At 37.9% G+C, this 27,520-nt stretch overlaps 1 protein-coding gene across 4 annotated transcripts in view; it reads left to right on the forward strand.

The window, feature by feature from the left end:
* The first annotated feature begins 2,331 nt into the window (after nucleotides 1-2,331).
* mppe1 (metallophosphoesterase 1) overlaps nucleotides 2,332-27,520 on the forward strand; it is an 88,991-nt gene continuing 63,802 nt past the window's right edge. For 2 of the 4 annotated variants that reach the window (XR_014626175.1, XM_084399208.1), the window contains exons 1-2: nucleotides 2,332-2,940; nucleotides 3,386-3,494. Coding sequence is in view for 3 of the 4 variants with exons in the window: in XM_084399208.1 (XP_084255334.1) it covers nucleotides 2,714-2,940; nucleotides 3,386-3,494 (336 nt within the window). In the remaining variant the exon portion in view is untranslated. The remainder of the gene's footprint in view (nucleotides 2,941-3,385; nucleotides 3,495-27,520) is intronic. The other 2 variants (XM_084399206.1, XM_084399207.1) reach the window with 1 other exon arrangement.

A 27,520-nucleotide genomic window follows, 5' to 3' on the forward strand; every position in this document is an offset into this window, starting at 1 on the left:
CCTGTGGGTGTCGCTGTGGGACAGTGTTACTTTAGAAAAACAAATGATTTATATATAACTCAATATATATTTGCTGTATTTTATTTTTGTACTGTGGATTGTTTTTTCAGCCAATTGTTTTGAGGAGGCACTGCCTCCCTTGCCTCCTCGGAGGAAAAGCCCCTGGTATACAGTATATGTATACAGGTCTTGGACAATGAAACTGAAACCCTTGCCAAAATAGTGTCAAGGTTTTACACCTATATGTCAGTCTGATCACCAATATTCACTGAATTTACATTCTATCAGTATTGGTAGAGTGTGAAGGTTGAATTAACAGAACAATATCACAGCTGTACATAAAATATTGCAATCCACACAACATAATGGGTTTACTTTAAAAGAGGACCAATTGTTGGTGTGCGTCTCGTTGGCTCATCTGTGACCAGGAATGCAAGTCTTTATGGTGTATCGAGAGCTATGGTATCCAGGGTAATGTTAACATACCCCTACGTAGGACGAACCACATCGACGCAAGAGGAAGTTGTCTGAAATGGATGTCCAGGTTTTATTGTTTCCAAAAAACATAAACATTGGGCACAGCTGCCCAAATCACTGCAAATTAAATGTGCACATCAACTGTTTCCACCAAATCTCAGTCAGTAGGCCTATTCATGGTTGGGCTGCTAGTCAAACCTGGTCACTCATGCTAATGCCAAATGTTATTTCATTGGTGCCAACAGTGCAAATTCTGGTTTGTGGACAATGTGAAACATGTAGTGTTCTCTGACAATTTCACCTTCACTGTCTTTCCCACATTTGTGGGAGTTATGATGTGGAGAAGCCCTAAAGAAGCTTAACACCTGCACTGAATTTTTTTTTAGTCAGTTCAACTTTAAAAATTAACTTCATGTGGTAACATATACAATTTCTGGTTTTGTTGAAATGAAATAAATTATTTAAGATTACTGACATAACTGTCAGTAGATATAACCTGATTTCTCCAACTAGGTGACTTAAGTTTGATATAATCTTTTTTGTTTTATATGATGAAAGTCCTTTTCCAACTTGATGTAAATACACTCAAAGATAATTAATTAAAGCTGCATTCAGTAACTTCGGGATTTCTTCTCTGTATTCTCGCTTTTTGCTCGCAGGTTTCTCTCTAGAGCTCCCCCCACAGCTTCGGAATAGATATTTGACAACACTGTTGTAAAAGCTCGTTGGCTATTCTCAGACACCAGAGGCTAGTAGATCAACGACATCAAAGCAGATGGGATATTCTTTAAAACGTCTTCTTCATTCGGGTTCGAACAGCGTGAGGGAGCGCAATAATGACGGCATTTTAGCAGATTTCTTTTGGCCGTAAAGCAATTGTTTACATCGCGAGACCTGATATCACGCGAGACTTCCTGACGCGGCGGCCGGTGGCCCGCCGCCCCAAAGTTGCAAGTGCGTATTTTCCGCTCACGGGCACCAGGGGGGTGCGAAACGACCACCATTCAACCCGAAATAAGTAATATAACCATTCCAATGACTCCGAAGCTGTTCAGTTAAGGTAAAAAAAGTTACTTAGTTCACCTTTAAAAACCATGGTGCCTTATGGTTCAAACATTGTACCCTGAAGGGGGTGACGTGCATCAGCATGATAATGCACCAATACACACAGCAAAACTTGTGACAGAATGGTTTGATGAACATGAAAGTGAAGTTGAACATCTCCCATGAATAGAAAGTTCAAATGAACAGCATTTATCTGAAATAGAAAGGTTTTGTAACATTATACACTACTGTTGAAAAGTTTGGGGTCAGTAAGATTTTTTTTGGAAAGAAATTAAAGAAAGTAGGTAGCCTAATATACTTCAGCAAGGATGCATTACATTGATAAAAAAAATACGTAAAGATATTTATGTTACAAAATCTTTCTATTTCAGATAAATTAAATAGATCTTTTGAACTTTCTATTCACTAAAGAATCCTGAAAAACGGTACACAACTGTTTTCAACATTGAGAATAATAATAAATGTTTCATGAGCAGCATATCAGCATATTATGATTTCTGTCATGTGACACTGAAGACTGGAGTAAGAATGATGCTGAAAATTCAGCTTTGCTAACACAGGAAGACATATTTTAGGCATATGTTCAAATAGATAAGTTATTTTAAATGTAAAAAAATATGTCACAATATTACTGTTGTTGCTGTATTTTTGGATCAAATAAATGAGAGTCTTCCTTTAAACACATTTAAAAAATCTTACTGATCTAAAACTTGAAGGTTAAAGGTTTAAAGGTTAAAACGTAATCTTTTTAATGGAACGTCGTAATATTATGACTGACCACTGGATGGCACTCTTCAAGCGCGCACAGAATCTGATGAATTGAATGTCTGCTCAGATGTTCATCACACGCGCACAGCTGTGACGTTTGTCTGTTTAGCAAGACTGCTCTTGTAACATTGCTGGTTACCCTGAGAGGTTTTAAAAACATCGTGATCTGCGATATACTGATGCATTTTTCATCAAGATATACTGCAACCTTATGAGAAAAAATGTTGTAGGCTAATCTTTCTTCCGTTTCGATGTTGTTGTTTTTTCATGTAAAAATGACATGTTATTGAGAATGAAGCGGAAGAGGAGCATATTGCTTCGAGCACGCTAGAGGCGATTTTTCTTTCCAACAGATTTACCTCGTGTATCGCGTGCTATTGCAGTAATAAAACGGGTTCGTATAATGATCGCGATGTTTGGATCGAGTGGTAGATTAGCCGTGTCTCTGATTTTTGCTTTTGTCAGCGTGTTTGTATTGTGTGAATATGTGATCTACTATCCTGTTATTCTGCGTTGCTCATGGCCGCATGTTGAAGCTGAAGATTCACATTCACCTTTGCGGGCGTTATTTCTCTCTGATACTCACTTATTAGGGGCCATCAGAGGACACTGGCTCGACAAACTCAGAAGGTATTTATCTGGTGTCAGAATCGTACGATCTGCTTATCTAAACGCTAGAAATAAAGTTTTATTTTAATATGGGTTTGAGGCATTTTGTTACAGTACATTGGAGTTGGCTACTGTGCAAATGCCATAGTACATGAATATGATTCCATCACATATCATCATTGTACCATGGTTCTGCTGTAGGACATGTTTAGAGCAGACCTGTAATCACCTGAACATTTAGCAGTACACTTCAACTAATGATAAACGGATCAAATAGACGGGTTCAAAATCCATCTGAAAGTTTTGATTTATGAAGAAAAATAAAAAATAAAATAGTCTGTTAACAATACAACAGAATATATATAATTTTACATTGGGCAAAGTCATTTTAAAATATATATATATATTTTTTTTATTGAAGGAAGCTCTGCACATTTTTATTTTGAGTATTATGATATTTTCACAGAGAATGGCAGATGGAAAGAGCGTTCCAGACATCTCTGTGGCTTCTAAATCCAGAAGTTGTCTTCATTTTAGGAGACGTATTTGATGAGGGCAAGTGGAGCTCCAGTCAGGTACAGTTGATGGTACAACATACAAACACAAAGCAGGAAACTGTTTGTCTTTACTGGTTGCAAAATATGACAATTAGCTGTGGCTGAGTCTAAAATAATTGCATGCATACGGCATTAGGCCTCTGCTTTAGTGTTTGTTTGTTTGATGTCTCTCATTTTTAATGAAATTTGGCTAACACTTTGCAATAAAGTCTAATTTATTAACATTAATTAATACATTTACTAACAATGAGCAATACATTTGTTACAGTATTTATTAATATTAGTTAATGTTATTTAAAGCTGCAGTCTGTAGTTTTTCCTCTTTGTCGCCATCTCTGTTCAAAATATGCAATTGCAGTTATTCGCGGAATTATCAACTTTACGTAGGTTGTGCCTCGGCACGGTACAGCCCGAATGAATCCAATGTTTTGAGGAGAATGAGTGGTTGTCAGTCACCGCGCAGGTGTAGATACTGTCATTCGGAATCACAGATTCTACTTTTTGGAAGTATGACCAACGTAAGAATTTTCACTGAAAAATGCCATCTGAACAAGTAAGTAACATCCACTTTTGTTCTGACCTGCAGTAAAATGTGCTGATTAAATCTAACGATCAATTATCATATCATGTCAAACCGTGCAAATCATACTTTGTTCTCAAATTGTTAATGTTAACAACATCAGCATTGCGTGACTACATTTAATGCCCTTCCGATATTTATCCTTGTTTTCGCATGGGCCCGGTTGCAGTCTCTTTTTTTATGTAGCCACTCCGAAGTCCGAAGTCTTTTGCATTTTACAATGGGTGAATCTCCAGTTGTCACTGGTGATTGTCGTTTGAACCTTTCTAGATCCGCCATCAAATTGAAAAGTTTAATTATATCAAGTGCTGTGAGAAAAGGCTATAAATCTCCACCTCCAACATCCTCACACGCAATATAGCCTACTAGCCGAGACACCTTAATGTGGACAGATGTGACGTAATGACGCAAAGACATGCTCGAATTTCCTGCGGAAATCCACCAGTACCACTGGAATTAAAACCATTATTACAAGCTTACCGTTTTAAATCGAGCTAAGGCAAGCAGATAGTTTTGAACACTGGCTGGTTATGTACTTGCTAAAGTTTTTATTTTGGATCATTTTTAACCCAAAAAAGTTACGGACTGCAGCTTTAAGAAAAATAGAGCTGTTCAATGTTTGTTCTGACTAATCCCACTTTTTTTTTCTACAATTAATCACAATTATTCTCACCTAACATTAAAGTTTAAAAAATAATATTTGTATATTGTAATAATTTAGCATTTAATCTCCAAATTGTAGAATGTAGAAACAGACAGTAGCCTATATTTAAAATATATACCAATACTGCTACTGATGTCTCTGTGAAATAGATTTTCTTCTCAATTTTTGCCATTAATTATAGGCATTCAGCATTACAGCATAATTGAACAAATAATTTACATTTATATATGACTTTAAAAAAATAACAAATATATAACAAAAAATAAATGTCACATTTACCTGTGCCCTTCAATAAATCAGGGCTCAATTTGTTTTAGTGGCCCAGTCAGACCGGTTCAGATTTTTACTTGCGCTATTAAAATGCACAAAAAGTTATTGTTTTCATTGTTTTTGACCCATGTAGCCTTGTAAACAGTGCTTTAAGATTTTCAGGTAGGTCTAACAGTTAGGATACAGAAATGTAATAAAGTTATCAAACACTTACTTTCTTACTTATTTTATTTATAAAGCACTTTACAACTGCACCTGCAGACCAAAGTGCTGTACAATCAGCAGCATAAAAACAAACAACACATAAAAACAACATGCAACTTACTAATACAGATACTAGCCCAACCTCTCAAAAGCTCAAGTCAAGTCATCTTCATTTATATAGCGCTTTTAACAATGTAGATTGTTCCAAAGCAGCTTTACAATGATAATAGGAAACTACAGTAAAGTGTTTGGGCTTTATAGCAACTCTAGAATAAAGTTATTTTCCAGCTAAAGTTAGTTTGATTGATTCACTTCCGTCGCAATGATAGTTATTAACTTCGGGGCCGCTAACATGACACCGTTTTAACAGAAAACTCTTAAGTTCCTTCTGCGCAAACTTCAAAAACGCGAACCAGTGAGAATGCCGATGGCGTGCACATGCGTATTACGAGTTCAGTCTATATGTATGTGCGTTTGAATATATGTGCGCAGGCGTGTAGTTCTTCCCTACAAATCAACCCTCAACATACTACTTGTCTGGCCTTAAAATTAATACAGAATACAAGAATACAGAATTTTTATCGCTTCCACGAAGCCACGCAAACCGGAATTATCCCAACAATGCTTTATCTGTAGAGAGGTAAAGAAGGGAGGTTTATCTGGAGGGAGGCCTTCACAGGGAAGAGCCTAGTTGACATTTCAGGACTGCGCTGTCGTTGCGTCCAGGCGCAGGTCCTTCATCGGATCTGGATACAGCCTGGGTCCGGCGGACTGCGGTAAACCTCGGGATAAACAGAGAGACTAATATTAGCGTAGACGCCATTCTTCTTATGGTGTAACGAGTACATCAGGATTTATGGGAAGTGTTCCCGGTTCCGGCTGACCTAATCTATGCAGCCTAACATTGAATTATAAAAGTCTATAATGTGTTATGTGTGTGCTAGGTCAAAGAGATGTGTTTTTAGTCTAGCTTTGAACTGACAGAGTGTGTCTGCTTCCCGGACAATGTTAGGAAGACTGTTCCAAAGTTTAGGTGCTAAATAGGAAAAGTATCTACTTAGGACATTCTAGGTATTATCAACTGGCTGGAATTTTGAGATTGCAATAGATGTGAAGGACTATAATGCGTTAAGAGCTCGCTCAAGTGCTGCGGCGCTAAACCATTTAGTGCTTTGGAAGTAATCAGCAATATTTTAAAATTTATACGATGTTTAATAGGGAGCCAGTGCAGTGTTTACAGAACTGGGCTAATATGGTCATACTTCCTGGTTCTGGTAAGAACTCGAGCTGCTGCGTTTTGGACCAGTTGTAATTTGTTTATTAAGCGTGCAGGGCAACCACCCATAATAGCATTACAATAATCTAGCCTTGATGTCATGAACGCATGGACTAATTGTTCCGCATTTGTCAATGAGAGCATATGACGTCATTTAGATATATTTTTAAGATTGACAAATGCGGTTTTAGAGATACTAGACACGTGACCTTCAAATGAAAGATTGGTATCAAAGAGCACACCCAGGTTCCTAACCAACGACGAAGACTTGACAGAGCAGCCATCAAGTGTTAGACAGTATTCTAGATTATTACGTGAGGAAGTTTTTTGTCCAATAATTAGAATCTCTTTTTTTTTCAGAATTAAGTAGTAGGAAATTACTAGTCATCCAATGTTTTATATCACCTATACATTCCGTTAATTTTGTGAATTGGTAAGTTTCATCAGGGCGTGAAGAAATATAGAGCTGAGTATCATCGGCATAACAGTGAAAACTAATTCCATGCTTACAAATGATATTTCCCAAGGGTAGCATGTACAGAGTGAAAAGCAACGGTCCTAGTACTGAGCCTTGTGGTACGCCATACTGAACTTGTGATCGATGAGAGATCTCTTCATTTACTGCTACAAACTGATAACGGTCAGATAAGTATGATTTAAATGTTAATGCAATTCCACTAATGCCAACATAATTTTCGAGTCTATTTAAAAGAATGTTGTGGTCGATAGTATCAAATGCAGCACTAAGATCCAGTAACACCAATAGCGAGATACAACCACGATCGGATGATAAGAGCAAATCATTTGTGACTCTAATGAGAGCAGTCTCAGTACTATGGTACGGTCTAAATCCTGACTGAAAATCCTCGCAGATATCATTTCTTTCTAAAAAGGAACATAGCTGTGAGGATACTGCCTTTTCTAGTATCTTTGACGGAAAAGGTAGATTCAAGATCGGCCTGTAATTGACTAATTCTGTACGATCAAGTTGCGTCTTTTTAACAAGCGGTTTAATCATAGCCAGCTTAAAGGTTTTTGGTACGTATCCTAATGACAAAGATGAATTAATGATATTAAGAAGAGGATCTATGACCACTGGAAGCATCTCTTTCAGTAGCTTAGTCGGTATAGGGTCTAACATACATGTTGTCGATTTAGATGATTTAACAAGTTTAACGAATTCTTCCTCTTCTATAGCAATGAATGAATCAAATTTTTCCTTAGGGACACTACAGTGCACTGCCTGATGCGATACTGTAGTAGACGGTTGCATAGTTATAATTTTTCCCCTGATATTATCAATCTTATAAGTCAGGGTTTCTCAAACCTGGTCCTGGAAGGCCACTGTCCTGCACAGTTTAGCTCCAACCCTGATCAAACACACCTAGCTGTGAGTTTCCCTGTTTGATCAGGGTTGGAGCTAAACTGTGCAGGACAGTGGCCCTCCAGGACCGTGGCCCTCCAGGACCAAGTTTGAGAAACCCTGTTTTAAGTGAAGAAGTTCATAAAGTCATTACTGCTGTGCTGCTTGGAAACTTCTGGGCTTGAAGCTTTATTTTTTTGTTAGTTTAGCTACTGTTTCAAATAAATACCTAGGGTTTTGTTCATTTTCTTCTAATAGGGTTGAAAAATAAGCAGATCTAGCAGCTTTTAAGGCCTCTCTGTATGCAATTGTAGCTGTGTGCATACCGGGATTTACTTTTCTACTCACTTTATCTGCATTGTGTGATCCCTTTCCTGGATTGGCGCAGAGCAAAACAACTTCGTTATAAACTTCCATCTGTCTTTGTGCTGCTGTGAAGACGGGTGGCCTTGCGGTGGAGGAATGGAAATCTGACTCCAGTCGTGGTCTTGGTGGGTCCAGGAATAGTATCATCTGGGAATAAGCATTGTTGTTTCACCTTCTCTGGGTTGGATGCAACTTTGGAACGCATTGTTTATCCGTGGAAATTATTATCATTCAGCTTCACTTCCTGCGTCACGGGAGGACGCTGCGGAGGGGGCGGAGCTGGTGGTGGAGTCACTCTACTCGAAAAAGAGGATCTTGAGTTTTTAATGGATATTGATTAAAATCCTTGAATTAAAATGGATTTAAAGCCGCGGATGTTTCTTGCTGTGCTGTATTTGATAGCGCTGTGTGCCTCTATTGGAATCTCCCCTCGTTGCCATGGAAACGCGTTGCTCTCATTTCTGGATTGTTTACTCCGGGGGAGGAGCGAAACAAGCCATCAGCTGGCTGCGGTCATTCAACCCCAGCCTTTGCTCTTCACCTCTGGCACATCAGAAGTGCAACGTTTAAGCTGTCTTATGGCTCTGCAAAGCCATCTGGGGTCTCAAGGAGCAGCCCTTTTAAACTTGGCAGTCATCCACAACCACCATCATTGTAAACTGCCTAAACAGAGACTTTTGCTTATATTGCTGCTATTAATTTCTGGGAATGTCCACCCAAATCCAGGCCCAGAGCAAAATATGTCATATGACACCCCTGAAAGCTTTAAATGCAGAAAAGGCCTGGGATTTTGTCATTTGAATATTCGTAGTCTGGTTGGCAAAATAGATATGGTTCGTATCTGGGCACTTTCGACCAATGCCGATGTTTTTGTTTTAAGTGAAACTTGGCTCAACAAATCTATTTCTATTAAGGATGTGACTGTAGGTGGGTACAACTTATTCAGAACAGACCGACCTAAAAAGGGTGGAGGTGTTGCAATATATGTGAAAGTCATTTCTTGTGAATGTAATTGTCTCAAAGTCAATAAGCACAATTTGAATTGTTGGCCCTTGACTTAGAAGTTTCTAAGAGTCTTCACATCACAGTTGTTGGTTGTTATAGACCCCCCTCAGCTGACAGTAGCACTCTTTCTTCTCTGAGGGAGTTTTTAACAAGTCTTTTTAAGAGATCTTAACCCTCTGGGGTCTGAGCTGTTTTCTGGCCCTGGAGGTGTTCTGACATGCTCTGACATTTGTGCTTATTTCTGTTACTTGTGACATTTTCATGGCTAAAGTCTGATTACACTGTATTTAGCACAAACTCTGCTACAATAATATATCAGCAGCATGTATGTAAAAGTTTGTAGTTTTGAGATAATGACATTTATGCGTGGTTTGTGAAATAATAATAATAATAATAATTGTCACTGAAATAAGGCCATGAAACCCATACTGATTATTTATTCACAAGACTTTTGAAAATTGTATCACGTAGCCTAGAATATTTGCTCCAAAACTATGTGAAAATCATCCTGACTGCTCATTCAGATAAGACAATATATTGATTTAAAATTAGTAAGACGTGTTTTGTGTAAGAAAGCTTTATGCGAAGAGGCGTGATCACATCATTAATATGTGTGGCTTTTTACACCTGAGAAAGACAAAGACCCACCCCTAATGCCCTATTAGGAGCTATCAGGCCCTATCATTCTGAGCAACCTTGCACAAATTGAGATTTAAAAAAGAATGGCTTTTAGATTGTTTGGATTTATTTACAACACAACATAATCCAAAGATACACAACAAATGACAAAAAAGCACATTATTGAAAACAATGATCCAAAGACAGAGACCTTTGTGCCATTCCTAAAAACATTGTACATACCTTTCATTTCCAAGGTGTTTGATTTTCACTTTACCATGTTCATGTACAGAGACTCATGTGAATGTTGAAGTCAGCAGGACTCATCCGTGGGGCATCTGGTCCCTGTAAAAATAAATAAAAACCTGTGACCATACTGATATCAAGAGAAACTATAGGACTGCACGATTTTGGGAATAGATTTTAGATTTTTCTGGTTAAAATTGCTTTTTAAAATTCACAGAATACACACACAAATGTTTCCAACAATGTATAATGATGCTGCATAAAATAATAACAATAGCCTATAGCAGCCTATAAATCTTCCAAAAGATTTCAGTAACAACTACGTTAGAGAAAAATATATTGATTATAATAATTATGTTATTTCAAATGTTTCCAGTCGTTATGATGATATGAAATGAGATTAGAGTAAAACCATGAAGCCTTTGTTTGGTGCGTTTTGCTTTTCAAACCCACAGCGCGCTCCAAAATATGAAACATTCAACGCAGAGCGCGCTCCAAAATATGATACATGAAACGCACGGCGCGCTCCAAAATATGAAACATTATGGTTACCATATTATACATATCTACGTTTGAGCAGATATCCACAAACACAGTCTAGTAAACACGGGTCTAAATATTATAATATTCACCTTATATCTAGCAACAGTTCAACTGCAATGTGAAGTTTATGCAACAATAACTTAAACTAATAATTAAGAATTTCTTACCTTACATCTTTCTTGTCTTCAAATCGCGTTCTTCTTCTGAGGTAAATCCAATGTAAGCTCATGGTGTGTCTTCCAAACTCGACGAAAAGCAGAGACTTGTGAAGTTTTTTGGTGCTTTGTTTTTGAGGTAACGAAGCGCGTTCACGTTCCATTTGAACGATTTGCATGTTAATCTCTTTTGCGCGCGTGGGCATGGTCGAATTAAAAATAATGAGCAAGGGTTTGAGAAACTGGACATCTTGTTGGTTTTATACATATTACTTAAACAGAGAATATTTGTTTTCAGTTTGAATCCGATCATTTAAAAGTACACACTTAAATGTTTATAAAGGTATATGGCTCTTAAATGTGTGACAAGTATTCGCTGAGTTTTGTTTCAGTTTATAGACGTGCTCAAGAAAAAAAAGTTCACCGCGACGGAGAGGCAGAAAGCACACCCTGTTTATTTTCGTTATTTTACAAAAGCACAATGTTTTGATTTGATTGTAAGTGGACACATACAAAAGTAGAAATATCACAGATTCTTTTTTCATATTTCTTTTTTCTGTATGACCATAAATGACGGAGTAATTTAAGTTTATTGTGCTACTATGTGAATAAAATCCAGCAAAACGTGGGGGCGCGTTTGCCGACCTCAGAGGGTTAATTGGAACTGGCTTTTGCCAATGTCTGATCATTTTAAATCGTTTTAGTGATTCTTATAATCTCTTTCAGATTGTGAATAGCCCCACCAGACCAAACCTAAAACATCCAGAAAAATCATCATTAATTGTTATCTTATTCTTACAAATGCCCCTCACAAATACTCCTGTGCCTCTGTTTTTGCAAATGATATAAGCGATCATTGTCTTATAGCATCTGTAAGGAACACAAAAATTCCTAAAACAAGGCCACGCATAATCTTTAAGAGGGCAATGAAGCAGTTCTCAGTGCAGGGCTTTTTACATGATCTGTATGATTTTGATTGGGGAAGCTCTTGAGTCTACGATGAGTGTAACACCACGTGATTACAGAGCCATAAAACTCGTTAGCGCCAACTAGTGGCCGATTTCTTTCAAAATTCTTACAGACCTCTAGGGCCATGAGTCGAACATGCCCATCAAGTTTCGTTCCGATCGGCCTCCGTTAACTTTGTCTAATAGGTGCTCAAATTCATTGGCCGATGGCGGCCATGTTTTTCGAGATACACCAATGTCCTCATAGATATACATGGCACCTTGGACCAAGACACTGCATACCAATTTTCAAGTCAATCGGACTAACGGTCAGGTGGTTATAGCCCTTTTCATGTTTTTTTCATGTTATAGCGCCACCTAGTCTTCAGTCGATGCGTTTTTTTTGTTTTTTTTCGTTAATTTTGCGCCCCCTAGCGACCATGAATCGAAATTTAAACTTTTTTTCGATAATTATTGATATTCAGACTCCAGAGAACATTTCTGCACTGGTTTGGTTCCGATTGGACGAAAAACCTAGGGCTATACAGATATATACGTTTTGTTCTTCAGGAGTCCAGCTTTCCAATGATATAAGACACTTGAGTCTATGACATACGGTCTAGGAGTTATGAGCAGTTTCGCGCTTTTGGTCGCTATAGTGCCACCTATGGGCCAATCGGGGCCATACTCTCTGAACCTCTCCTCGGTTTTTGTACTACCATCTGGCAAAGTTTCAAGTCTCCAGCACTTACGGTTTGGGCTGCACGATGCGTCTTACGGCGGAAGAATAATAATAATTAAAGCTGCAAGCAGCATTTATCGGGGTCCAAGTAGTTTAGGCCTTTAAGCACAAAAGCATCAAAAGTTATTACGTTTTTTTTAGCAAGCATGTAACCACTGATATAATAGATGGAAAAGACCATTTACAGCCAATACAGGCAATGTACCATAGGAAATATATGGTTTTAAAGCTTTTTAGCAGTTATAGCGCCACCTATGATCCGATCTCCATAAAAGTATGCATGCTTGTTAATGATGTTGTGTCACATATGCTCACCAATTTTTGTGAAGTTCTGAGTTTTCATTTAGGATTTATAGGCTTTTTAGTGTATTTTGCCACGCCCATTTTATAAATGACCCTATTACAGCCATCCAAATGCAAAAGTTCAACTTTTTTATTATAATTATTGATCTAGAGAGTCCAGAGAATTGTCCTAGACTGGTCTGGTTCCGATCGGGCGAAAAACCTAGGACTAGTTCGCGAAAGTAGGTTTTTAACATGTTCGCGAATATTTAATGAACGGTTTGATTGACAGCAATGGTTCTTGAGGCAAAGTTGTTCAACATGAGAAGATCTATCAAATGACATGCATATTGTGTGGATGAGTGTAACACCACATGATTACAGAGCCATAAAACTCGTTAGCGCCAACTAGTGGCCGATTTCTTTCAAAATTCTTACAGACCTCTAGGGCCATGAGTTGAACATGCCCATCGAGTTTCGTTCTGATCGACCTCCGTTAACCTTGTCTAATAGGTGCTCAAATTCATTGGCCGATGGCGGCCATGTTTTTCGAGATACGCCAATGTCCTCATACATATACATGGCACCTTGGACCAAGACACTGCATACCAATTTTCAAGTCATTCGGACTAACGGTCAGGTGCTCATAGCCCTTTTCATGTTTTTATCATGTTATAGCGCCATGTAGTGTTCAATCGTCGCGATTTGCTTATGGTGACCCCAAATTGAACTCATAAATATGTGTTCCAAGTTTGGTGAAGATACCTCATTTACTTCTCAAGTTATAGCCATTTTAGTAAAACAGGCTCCTCCCACAACATTCATTTTGTGCCCCCTAGCGACCATGAATCGAAATTTAAACTTTTTTTTCGATAATTATTGATATTCAGACTCCAGAGAACATTTCTGTACTAGTTTGGTTCCGATCGGGCGAAAAACCTTAGACTAGTATGCAAAAGTACTTTTTTGATGAAATTCAAAATGGCGGAAAAATGTGCATACCCGAAATTAAATCGGAGATATACGTTTTGTTCGTCATGAGTCCAGCTTTCCAATGATATAAGACACTTGAGTCTACGACATACAGTCTAGGAGTTATGAGCAGTTTAGTGCTTTTGGTCGCTATAGCGCCACCTATGGGCCAATCGGGGTCATAATCTCTGAACCTCTCCTCGATTTTTGTACTACCATCTGGCCAAGTTTCAAGTCTCCAGCACTTACGGTTTGGGCTGCACGATGCGTTTTACGGCGGAAGAAAAATAATAAAAATCAGGGCAATTACAATAGGGTTTCAGCACTTCGTGCTTGAACCCCTAAAAATCCTTACAATTACAATAGGGTTTCAGCACTTCGTGCTTGAACCCCTAATAAAAATTAGTACAATTACAATAGGGTTTCCGCACTTCGTGCTTGAACCCCTAATTACAATAGCGTTTCAGCACTTCGTGCTTGAACCCCTAAAAATCCTAACACAGGGATGTGATTTTTCCGGATTAATCCGGAATTCCGTATTTTCCGACCTGAAAATGTGACCTACGTGAATCATGCAGATCTGTAAAAAAAAAAAATCTCAGCCGTCACCATGGTAACCCGGGACGGAACCACAATCGCCGTACCCGCGCAACAGGGCCACACCGGGCGTTTTTTTCACGTCACTTTGGGTGACAAATTCATCTGAAGCCTATTTCATAGCTTAATGTGAGGGACAGAAGTCTATTTACATCATTAAAGTTTACGAAAACTCGTTTTCCCTCCTCTGCAGCTGTCAATCATTCTCCATTCAGTATTCAAACAGCGCGTGCGCCTCTTCTGGTTACAGCAGCACACATGCACGGTAAAACTCTCCATATGATATTCACGTTATAATGCTTGATCTATAGAGAAAAGGCTGTGGATTTGCATAAAATGACTTTATTTTGTTGGAGTTTGTTGCTGTTTTTAAACGACTCGCTACCGTGTGCCTGTTAGATCACACATCACAAGGACTACGAATCGGCATCAAACGCACAATAACTGGAATTTAAAACTGTGAAGAAACAAATGATCAATAAACTGTTGGACAGATATACACTAGGATTTGTGCGCTCGACATTTCTTAGCTTTGTGCCGTGAACTTTTAAATGCGCACTTGTGCAGCGCAGCACACTGTGACTCCATGTTGCTTTGAGCACATCATTCTGCACCCGCGATGCGCATACGCGCTTTGTGCGCTCTGTTTTGAAGCGTTTCATAATTTCATGGTTTTGCGCACTGAAAGATTATTAAAAGCCTATATTTTTGTATACCTAGCCTGCACAATACATTTAAAATAAGCATAATTTAATTGTATGTTATTTCTGTGTAGTGTAGGCCAGTGGTTTTCAAACTGTGGGTCGCGACCCACTTGTGGGTCACACAGTGAGAAAAGGTGGGTCGCACAAAGGCACTTAGCTGCAGCTAAATTTACATTACGATGAGTGAAACAAAACCAGTCCGATTAATGAACAAACGACTCTTAAGTGAGTTTTAGCGCCCGCCAAAGTGAATTTTTGTCCCGCCAAAGTCTTATTTGATCGGTGAGTAATGTAGATGAACGGCTGCGCTTGTGACAGAGTACGAGCAGAGAGAGAGACTCGGTCGCGCGCGCGCTCTCTCTCTCTCTCTTCGGAGCCAGGCGAAAGTGTAAACAAGACTTCACGGTCTCCAAACTAAGCGCTGTCTTGCTCTCTCTCCCTCGCACATATTAATCAAAATAAATCGACACGGTGGTAAAAGGTCGGAAGACCAAAGTTTCATGTGGAGCATTCGGAGATTTTTTTCCCCTTAATTACTGCTGGGTGTGAATTCTGCTAAATAAGTTGTTGCCTTTGATCTTCTCTGAAAAGCGTCCCAGACATTCAGCTGACATAAAACAACACTTTAATTAAACAAAAAAACTATCCAGTGATGAAAGGTTTTCTGTGTTGACACAAATCTTGGATGTCCGTGTCCTAACTGCTGGGATAATCACACAACGCGCACGACACGTCCAATTCGCGAACTAATCGACTCCTTTGAAATTAATTTGAATGAATGGTTAAAACAACTGATCTTTCCAACAGTGAACTCAGAAGACGTCTGAATCGGTGTAATCAGTAACACTTTACAATAAGGTTCTATTTATTACATAAATTACATAAAAAGTACAGTTTGCTTACTCAAGCTTAAGCTTTAAAATAAATTAAACCCCTTGTTTTTTTTTGTTTTTTTGAAAAGCATATGACTACATTTTTCCACACAGTGCTATCAAGAATCGATAAGAGAATCGTTAAAGAATCGCATCGATAATCAGAATCGTCAGTGGCATTATTATTATTGATAAAATATTTTAATTTCCCATCTGTAAAATTGTAATCAAACATTAAAGAACATGTTTTTTTAAAGTTTTTTTTTAAGAGTTAAAAGTTTAAAATATTTTGCTAACATGAGGTCTTGTCACTGTCAGTCTTTTTACATCAGTGCAAAACTAGCATGCAAACTCATCAGCATGCATTGATCAATCCCATGGCATGTAGCAAAAAAAAAAAAAAAAGGTGCGACCAAATCATTCTGATGCGACCAACTGAGAAAGTTGGTAGCACCAGTGCAAGTGGGTCTTGAGATTGATTATACTTGTCTAGGTGGGTCCTAGAATGAAAAAGTTTGGGAACCCCTGGTGTAGGCTATATAAAGAGAGAGGTGGTGATGGAGCAGTGGACAAGACACTTGCTTTTGATTCCCACTGTTACACATCCACCAAATAAGTTGTTATGTGTCATACTCATGACATAAGTTGGATGTTGCATATTAAGCAGTTTAAGTTTGGTTTAAAAACAATGTAAAAAGATATATTTTATTTTTTAAATTCAAATAAGTTGTCGTGTCATAAAAAGTTGGATGTTGCACATTTAGCAGTATAGGTTTGGTAAAAAGATTTTTTTTTTTTTTTTTTTTAAATAAGTTATTGTCATTGTTGTTATAATTATTATTACTACTATTATTATAGAATGGTGTTGATGGCGCAGTGGATTAGACACTTGGCTTTGATTTCCACTGCGACACATCCACCAAATAAGTTGTCATTTGTCATACTGTACAAAAAAAGTTGCATGTTGCACATCTAGCTGTAAAATAAATTAAAATGTATTTTTTTGTTCAAATAAGTTGTTATGGGTCCTGCTTTACTATCCATATAGATCCGCCACCAGTTTGGGGGGGGGGGGGGGGGGGGGGTCTCAGTATATTTTCCTGATTTTTTGTCCTTAGCCAATCACATGCCTGCTAACAATAACAATAGGTGTTCAGCACTTCGTGCTTGAACCCCTAAAAATCCTAACAATTACAACAGGTGTTCAGCACTTCGTGCTTGAACCCCTAATAATAATACAAATCCTAACAATTACAATAGGTGTTCAGCACTTCGTGCTTGAACCCCTAATAAAAACCAGGACAATTACAATATTTCTAATAAGAATGAAAGCTTTTTGCCAGTTATAGTGCCACCTATGGTCTGATCTGCATGAAACTCTGCATGCTTCTTCACCATGTTATGACACATATGCTCATCAATTTTTGTGAAGTTCTGAGTTTTCCTTTAGGTTTTATTCACCTTATTCTGCTCTAAACAATGCGCGCTGCCATGACTTCCGGTTCGTAGCGCTCGACCTGTACTAGCAGCGAGAGTTCAGGCTCCACGTGTGCTGTTGTTGGTTGTTTTAACAATTCAAAGAAGTGCTTCGAGCATAAGATCAGAAGGAGAGAATGCCCATGTCCGGTTCCGTATCAGATACATTCAATGCCAGAGAGTAAACGTTTAGAGTGGTTAACTGTTAGCTGCGTTAAAACTGAAGCATCCACCGAAAAAGGTGTATGTCTGTTCGCACCATTTTGTTGACAAACGCCCCACGGATGACCACCACAACCGGGAATGGATATGACAGACCAGTGATGAAGAAGAGACGTGCAATTGTTCGTGTCGAAGCGACAGGTAAGCCACTTTTAATGTTGAATTGTGTAGCTGGTTAGCGATAGCACCACTTCACAGCTAACGTTAACCTAGTTAACTACCGCCGATTGTTTACATTTTTACGAGCTCCACCGGCCTGCTACAAAAATGTTCGTGTTGTCTGTGGGCAGTCTAACCTACATTTTTATGAACAATAAGCCCATTATGAGTAAATGTGTTAAAAACATGGCCATTAGTGGTTTATGCCTTTGTCCACTGAATGTTACTGTAGGTTTAGAGCTATGAACTCCACTAAGGGGTCTATCGCAGAGCTAGCTGCTATCGTTATGTGGGCCAGGTAACGTTAGTTGTTAGTCTGAAGGAGGAAGAGCTTCCATCACCATTATCATAAGCTTTTACTGTAATGTTGTCAGTGTGAGAAACATGGACAGAAACTATAGAGTTTAACATGTTTAACATATGTGCTCTTTTTTTTTACAGCAACAGCAGAAGTGACAGACCAGGAGGATGAGGGCAGATGCACACACACACAAACACACACCCTTTACACATCTACATAAATTGCTCCTGTATATTTCATATTGACACTCGCTGCGGTTTGACATTATTTACTGTTTATATTTACTCTTGGTATGACATTTTTTGTTATTCTTTGAGTTTGTGTACAATAGATTTGATCAGATTTGCATTAACAACAAATTGTACAATTTTATATGAACAACATTCTGTATTTGTAAATATTCACTTATGTACAACAACAATACTTATGCTCAGCATTTTTAAATGTATGTAATTGATTGTGTAAAAATGAGTTTTCATACTGTTAACGGAAGCAGCACTTAACAATTGTTTTGTGATTTGAATAAAAAAAAAATTCTGAGCGATATTTTCTATGAATTCATTATGCTTATGTATGTGTTCTGCAGTTTCAGTCGCTGACCAACAAATTCAGTTGTCTACTACTTAAATAACTACAAACGATCTCTGTAGCCTTTACGCTAGTACTAGCATTCTATGTAATCAAACACTTCAACCGGAAGTAGAAAACCGTTTAGTCAGTTGAAACCGCTATGAATCATGGGAAATAGGTGAATAAGGTGAATAGGCTTTTGAGTGTATTTTGCCACGCCCCTTTTCTAAATGACCCTGTTACAGCCAGCCAAATGCAAAAGTTCAACTTTTTTTCTGATAATTATTGATCTAGAGAGTCCAGAGAATTGTTCTAGACTGGTCTGGTTCCGATCGGGCACTAGTTCGCAAAAGTAGGTTTTGGACAAAATTCGACATAGCGGTGTAAGAAACTTGAGTCTAGGACAAACGGTCTAAGAGTTATGAGCGATTTTGTACTTTTGGTTGCTGTAGCGCCACCTATGGGCCAATCGGGGTCATACTCTGATAGGTTTTCCCCAAATTGAGGCCTACCATCTGGCCAGGTTTCAAGTCTCTAGGCCTTACGGTTTGGCCTGCACGATGCGTTTTACGGATCCTTACAATTACAATAGGGTTTCAGCATTTCATGTGTAAGGCCCGCTATATTGGTCCAATTGCCGGTTCGCCAATACCCGGGGAAGATATCAAGTGTTCTGTCCTCACTCAAGCAAAGTATTGGTTGGTTAAATTTGCAATACATTAATCATATGTATTTACTCGTTACTTCATCTGACTCCATAAATGAAAAGGTTTTAATGATATCTGTGGATCATTAATCATGAGTGAATGTTTGACTATTCCGTTTAACTCTTCAATGAAAATGTCAAAGTCAGTTAGAATAATCAAATGTAACAATTTATTATGTCAGGTAAATGTATCATGCCAATTTCATAATCAATTCAAAGATAATTGATACAAAACATCAAATGCTCTGGAATAGAGAGAAGTTGCAAACCCAACTTTAAGAAATACGTGAGGCTAAGAGATCTCTCTCTCAGCCTCACGGGCCAATCTGAAGTACAGAAAAGGGCCTCGATCTCCCTGCTGCGTTTCCTTATATAGACAAACCTTTCACTTGGAAACGTGCTAACAAAAGAAATTTGCATTCAGAGGTAGCACCTCTGGGTGTAGGGAGACCATTTGTCTAGAGGCCAACCCCTCCTTGTGTGCTAGTTATCCATAAACCTTCAAAAACCTTATTACCTTTTGTTTTACTTATTTGGAAATAGGACATTTGTACCAGTCGCACTGTGACATTTTAAATGATACCAAACATGAAAATACTCTTGTGATAATCATTCAACATTAAACTATACATTTTCTTGGGAGAAATCAGGTGATCATCTGAGCATGAGAGAGAGGGGGTGAGGGGAGAGGGAAAGAGATGTAGATGAAGTTGATTCGGAGGTGAGACTTTCGTCTCGATGGTGCACGAGAGCCAGTTCAAATGGTAATTTCCAGAGAGGTCCTTTTGTCCTCTCAGGGTCTGGTCACCCCCGAAACAGACTGTCTGGAATTTCCTAATTTATCAATTCTTACACATGCTTGAACCCCTAATCATTATTATTATGGGCCAAGCACCGAAAGTGCGTAGGCACCTATTTGTAATCGTTGGCGTTCTTATTCTTCCGTTTCTTCTTCCTTTCTTCTTCTTCCGCTCTGTGAGTCTATGGCAGCCCATAGAACCGTTTGGTAAAAAGTTGTGAAATTTGGTACTCAATCCCTCTCTAACTCAATCCCTCTAGCGCCACTAACTGTCCAAAGTTGCACTCATGTTTATTTTTAGTTTAGTTTGAGGCTACCTGCTAAATTTCGGCACAGCTCCACCTACTGGACCAGAGATACGAAAAATGGCTATTTTTGCTTATAACGGTTTGGCAAAAAATCTTCAAAAAAGTCTTGTTAGATTCGGTGTGGCCATTTTGATTTTTGTAGTAAAATGCTGTATTTTATGAATCCATTTGCACATTGTTACAACTTAACCCTCTGGGGTCTAAGGTGTTTTTGGGGCCCTTGGGATGTTCTGACAGGCCCTGACATTTGTGCTTTTTTCAGTTATTTATAAACATGTTAATGGCAAAGGTGTAAATTCACTCTATATAGCACAAACAGGGCTACCATAATATGTGAGCAACATGTATGTAGATGTTTGTACTTTTAAGAGAATAATGTTTATGCGTGGTTATTGAAAAAAATAAAAAAGAAAGTTGCTGAAATAAGACCACAAAACTCATACTAAATATGTGTCCACAAGAGTTCTGACTAATGGATGTTGTCGCTTTGAGTTCTTGCTTCAAAATTATGTGAAAATAGTCTTGCTTTATCGTTCACAATAAAACAATACATTGATTTAAATTGTGTAAGACAGGTTTTGCTTGGAAAGCCAATATGCGAGGGGGGCGTAAAGGGGGAGTAGTTTACACCTGAGAATACAATGTCCCACCCACTCTGTATAATGAGCCATTCATTCAGGTGTGACACTGACTGAGCCACAATGCAAGGACAAAAGATGTATTTAGAAGAAGACTTATATTGACCATTTAAGATTTTGCTTACATCTATCTTGTAAATATGTTTTGCTATTTTATTAAAAAGGTTACAATTACAACAATAATTACAATTTCAACAATATTTCAAGTGTACTCTTTCTTTGTAAAAAAAATGACTATAGGCCTACATTTTATCATATGTATTCATTAGTTTGAATATAGCCAACATTGGGACATCTAACATCTTAGTTTATGACTTTATTTTTGACAAAAATAGTATTTTATATATATATATATATATATATATATATATATATATATATATATATATATACAGTGAGGAAAATAAGTATTTGAACACCCTGCTATTTTGCAAGTTCTCCCACTTGGAAATCATGGAGGGGTCTGAAATTGTCATCGTAGGTGCATGTCCACTGTGAGAGACATAATCTAAAAAAAAAAATCCAGAAATCACAATATATGATTTTTTAACTATTTATTTGTATGATACAGCTGCAAATAAGTATTTGAACACCTGTCTATCAGCTAGAATTCTGACCCTCAAAGACCTGTTAGTCTGCCTTTAAAATGTCCACCTCCACTCCATTTATTATCCTAAATTAGATGCACCTGTTTGAGGTCGTTAGCTGCATAAAGACACCTGTCCACCCCATACAATCAGTAAGAATCCAACTACTAACATGGCCAAGACCAAAGAGCTGTCCAAAGACACTAGAGACAAAATTGTACACCTCCACAAGGCTGGAAAGGGCTACGGGGAAATTGCCAAGCAGCTTGGTGAAAAAAGGTCCACTGTTGGAGCAATCATTAGAAAATGGAAGAAGCTAAACATGACTGTCAATCTCCCTCGGACTGGGGCTCCATGCAAGATCTCACCTCGTGGGGTCTCAATGATCCTAAGAAAGGGGAGAAATCAGCGCAGAACTACACGGGAGGAGCTGGTCAATGACCTGAAAAGAGCTGGGACCACCGTTTCCAAGGTTACTGTTGGTAATACACTAAGACGTCATGGTTTGAAATCATGCATGGCACGGAAGGTTCACCTGCTTAAACCAGCACATGTCAAGGCCCGTCTTAAGTTTGCCAATGACCATTTGGATGATCCAGAGGAGTCATGGGAGAAAGTCATGTGGTCAGATGAGACCAAAATAGAACTTTTTGGTCATAATTCCACTAAACGTGTTTGGAGGAAGAAGAATGATGAGTACCATCCCAAGAACACCATCCCTACTGTGAAGCATGGGGGTGGTAGCATCATGCTTTGGGGGTGTTTTTCTGCACATGGGACAGGGCGACTGCACTGTATTAAGGAGAGGATGACCGGGGCCATGTATTGCGAGATTTTGGGGAACAACCTCCTTCCCTCAGTTAGAGCATTGAAGATGGGTCGAGGCTGGGTCTTCCAACATGACAATGACCCGAAGCACACAGCCAGGATAACCAAGGAGTGGCTCTGTAAGAAGCATATCAAGGTTCTGGCGTGTCCTAGCCAGTCTCCAGACCTAAACCCAATAGAGAATCTTTGGAGGGAGCTCAAACTCTGTGTTTCTTAGCGACAGCCCAGAAACCTGACTGATCTAGAGAAGATCTGTGTGGAGGAGTGGGCCAAAATCCCTCCTGCAGTGTGTGCAAACCTGGTGAAAAACTACAGGAAACGTTTGACCTCTGTAATTGCAAACAAAGGCTACTGTACCAAATATTAACATTGATTTTCTCAGGTGTTCAAATACTTATTTGCAGCTGTATCATACAAATAAATAGTTAAAAAATCATACATTGTGATTTCTGGATTTTTTTTTTAGATTATGTCTCTCACAGTGGACATGCACCTACGATGACAATTTCAGACCCCTCCATGATTTCTAAGTGGGAGAACTTGCAAAATAGCAGGGTGTTCAAATACTTATTTTCCTCACTGTAAATATAGAACATATGAGCAGAAATTGCTAAACAAGCTTATTTGATGTGGCAGTATACTCTACAGTAAAAACTGTACCCAAATCTAGTCAACATTGTCTTTCATATTTCGCCTGACTGTAACGTTGTTTTTATGAAATATTAGGGCATATAAATGTTAATTTGCAGTTTAATACGTTGCTTATACAAAGACATTTTATTTAAACATATTTCAGTCGATTTTTACTCATCTCAGTATAGCAAAGCATTTTAGTTGATTAAAGCGGTTTATTCTTTCACACACTGGCACGCGATTCATATTTAGGCTAAACAGTCTTTACAAATATGTACCCTTCATTCATCTCACAGCAACGCGATTCATATTATAGAATCTTTTTGCGGTTTACATAGGCCTACACTAACGTTATTCCATAACGTTATTCCACATTAACACTTGAGAAAAGATAACTTAGCCTACCTCACTCCTCAGCGGGATCTATTGCTCCTCATATCAGCACTGTTCTGAGGAAACTTTTCTCCAGGATTATTAGGTAGGCTATATTATGCCTCACTCGCGGCGCGCTGTGTTTACAGCTGATGTGGGCGTTTCACAGACTGAAATGGTTCTCAGAATTTGCGTTTGAATAGCGCGCGCTCTCCGGGGCGTGGTCACATTACATTTGAATGAGCTCTAATGAGCTCGACTGGAATCGCTCTCTTTTAATACAGATTTCTCAAGATGAGAATATTTTTTTTTTTATATAAATTACTTCATTTAAAAGAAGAGAATTCAAGCTTCATGCCTGTGTGTCTGTATGCCTGTTTGACTGAGTATTCGCTGAGTTACAGTTCATTTTCGGACGCGTTTCAGAATGGACTTAACTGACAGAGAGAAGGCAGAACTCGCATCACGTTTATTTTTCTTTATTTGGCAAAAAGCACAACACTTTATTGTGTTACAATTAGGGCTGTCAATCGATTAAAAATTTTAATCGATTAATCGCATGATTGTCATGAGTTAACTCGCGATTAATCGCACATTTTTTTATTTGTTCTAAATGTACCTTAAATTAATACTTTTCAAGTTTGTAATACTCTAATCAACGTGGGCATGGATAAATATGGATGCTTTATGCAAATGTATGTTTATTATTGAAACCATAGTCAATATATAGCATGAAGACGAGACATGTTTCAAAGGTCATAGATGTTTTTCAAAGAACTTGTTCATGTCTATTAGACACATGTAGAAAGAACAAAGAAATACCAGGTTCCCATTACTTCTCTTTCTTTGCACTGAGCAATTAACACAAACATGTTTAGATTTTTGCATGACAGGGCAGCTCTTCTGAAAATGCTAAATGTACATTTATTATTTATTATTAGGCTACATTATAGTTTGTCTCTCTCTGTGCCCATTTTGATGAAGCTAAATTCTCAATAAAACTGTTTTCATTGGTATATTTGACTGTTTCTGTTGTCAAACAACGGAATGAATATGAAATGGTGACTGAAACGCGACCCATTAAGACATAACCAGCTCTCCCTAAGATGTTAATCTGCACAAAAATCCTGATAATCGAGCCGTCGTCTGATGAAATCAAATACACATAAGATAAACACAATATCTGTTTTGCGATTTCGGCTATACTTGCATGTAAAATTAGAGAAGCAACATCATATCTGTGTTTAACTGAATTAAAGCGCTGCTCCTCTCACCAGCGCGAGACGCAGAGAGAGAGCGAGAGAGAGAGGCGCGCGCGCGTGCTGGGAGAGCAGTACCGGCGGTACCGGTAGATTCTCAGAAACTAAATAAGATTTGGGCGCTTTGTTGAAGGGAAAAAAAATCGCTAAATGGGTCTGCAATGTCGCTAAGTTGGCAACACTGTGTATCTCCATTTCTCCAACTAGGTTTTGGGCCACGGGTCAAACAGAAAATACGCGCTGCGTTAATCGAGCGTTAAAAAAAATAGTGCCGTTAATATGATTTTGCGTTAACGCATTATCAACGCGCTAACTTTGACAGCCCTAGTTACAATAAACACTTTTTTGTACAACACTTACTGTTTTTATTGTGAGTATACACAAAAATAATACACACTTAACAGGATCGATTGATGTATGAAACTTGTTTGTAATATCAAAGTCAACAGAGCAAAATGAATTTCTTTTGAACTGATAAGAAAAAAAGCGAGCTGGTATCGCCGGCGATACCGCCGACCCCAGGGGGTTAAACTCGGTATGGGTCATCGGCACAATGCCCTGAAGGAGCTTGAGAAGTTTGAGCGAATATCTTTAAAACCGTTAGTCCGATGGAGATGAAACCACCGTTGGAAAATCAGAAACATGGGTCGTTGCCTACTGTATGTTTATGGCCAAATGTAGTAAGTGGCAAAAAAATGCAATCAAAGTCAGGTATGGGTTTGTTTTGTGTTCATACAAGGGGTGTGCGATATTGACAAAAATGTATATCTCTTTATTTTTTTATTTTTTTAAATCATAACAGAAGTAACACAGAATGGCAATAATCTATTACATGTCAGGAATCAAATACATATACTGTTTTAACTCTTCCAGAAAAACGTTAAATAAAGCCTTACACTTACAATATTTACACTTATGTACAATATATTTGGCAAGAAATAAAATGAGATTGAGTAAATAAAAAACACCTGATTGTTCTCTTTCACAATGTGTATAACCCTGAATAACATTTTCATATTTCAATGAGATTTCAAGAATTATAACACAAAAAATACTTTAAATGTTTATCCACAATTTTTTTGTATACTCACAATAGGGCTGTGGGATTTTGGTAAAATATCTAATTGCGATTTTTCTGACAGATATTGTGATTGCAATATGATTTGCGATTTAATTTTCTGAGGTGTTTTCTGGGCCCTGGAGGTGTTCTGACATGCTATTAGTGACATTTTCATGGCTAAAATCTGATTACACTGTATTTAGCACAAACTCTGCTACAATAATATATCACAGCATGTATGTAAAAGTTTGTAGTTTTGAGGTAATGACATTTATGTGTGGTTTGTGAAAAAAAACAATTGTCACTGAAATAAGGCTATGAAACCCATACTGATTATTTCTTCACACGACTTTTGAAAACTGTATCACGTAGCCTAGACTATTTGCTTCAAAACTATGTGAAAATCATCCTGACAACTCATTCAGATAAAACAATATGTCGATTTTAAATTTGTAAGACATGTTTTGTGTAAGAAAGCTTTATGCCAGGAGGCGTGAACACATCATTAATATTGATGGCTTTCACACCTGAGAAAGACAAAGACCCTCCCATAATGGTCCTATTAGGTGATATCAGGCCCTATCATTATGAGCAACCTTGCACAAAGAATGAGGAGATTTAAAAAAGAATGGCTTTTTGATTGTTTGGATTTATTTACAACACAACATAGTCCAAAGATACACAACAAATGACAAAAAAGCACATTATTTAACACACTGATCTAAAGACAGAGACTTGAACAGTCACACACCTTTGTGCCATTCCTGAAACGTACATACCTGTCATTTCCAAGGTGTTTGATTTTTCACTTTACCATGTTCATGTACAGAGACTCATGTGAATGTTTAAGTCAGCAGGACTCATCAGTGGCATCTGGTCACTGTATAAAAAACAACAATAAAAAACAGCTGTGAACATGCTGATATCAAGAGAAACTATAGGGCTGCATGATTTTGGGAATACATTTTTAATTTTTCTGGTTAAAATTGCTTTTTAAAAATCACAAAATACACACACACACACACACACACATATATATATATATACAGTGGGTACGGAAAGTATTCAGACCCCCTTAAATTTTTCACTCTTTGTTATATTGCAGCCATTTGCTAAAATCATTTAAGTTAATTTTTTTTCCTCATTATTGTACACACAGCATCCCATATTGACAGAAAAACACAGAATTGTTGACATTTTTGCAATAGGGGAAATGTAGGTAGAATTTATATGTTCAATTAGGGGAAATTTAGGTAAAAGTTAGTGTTCATTTATCATGCAAATTATCTGTCCGGCAGACAATATGTACAATTTCTGAACAGAAACCTATCAGTCTATAACACCGACCAAAAATATCCTTCTTGTGGCCACAAAGAACGACACTTTAGGGTTTCTAGACAATTTAGATATTTTACTAGTAAAATCAAAGCAGAGCTTGGAGGTTATCACACTTTCAGGGATTTCAGCAATGGAACAATATGAGACAGATTCAATTTCATAAGATTATAAAGTTTTAATCAAACAACTAAGATTACATGTACTAATTCAATCACGCAGGAGTAAATATGCACAAACAAACAACATAAACGATCGCAATAAGAAATACAGTAAAACAAAACAAACAGAATAAAATAAGAACAAGGTTATGAGAGGGAAAGAGAAAATGAGAGAGAGGAAGAGAGAGTTTTGGTGTGTGTGAGTGGCAGCGTGTAAGAGTATG

This window comes from Rutilus rutilus (assembly GCF_951802725.1).
Source record: "Rutilus rutilus genome assembly, chromosome: 24".
NCBI classification, from domain to species: Eukaryota; Metazoa; Chordata; class Actinopteri; order Cypriniformes; family Leuciscidae; genus Rutilus; species Rutilus rutilus.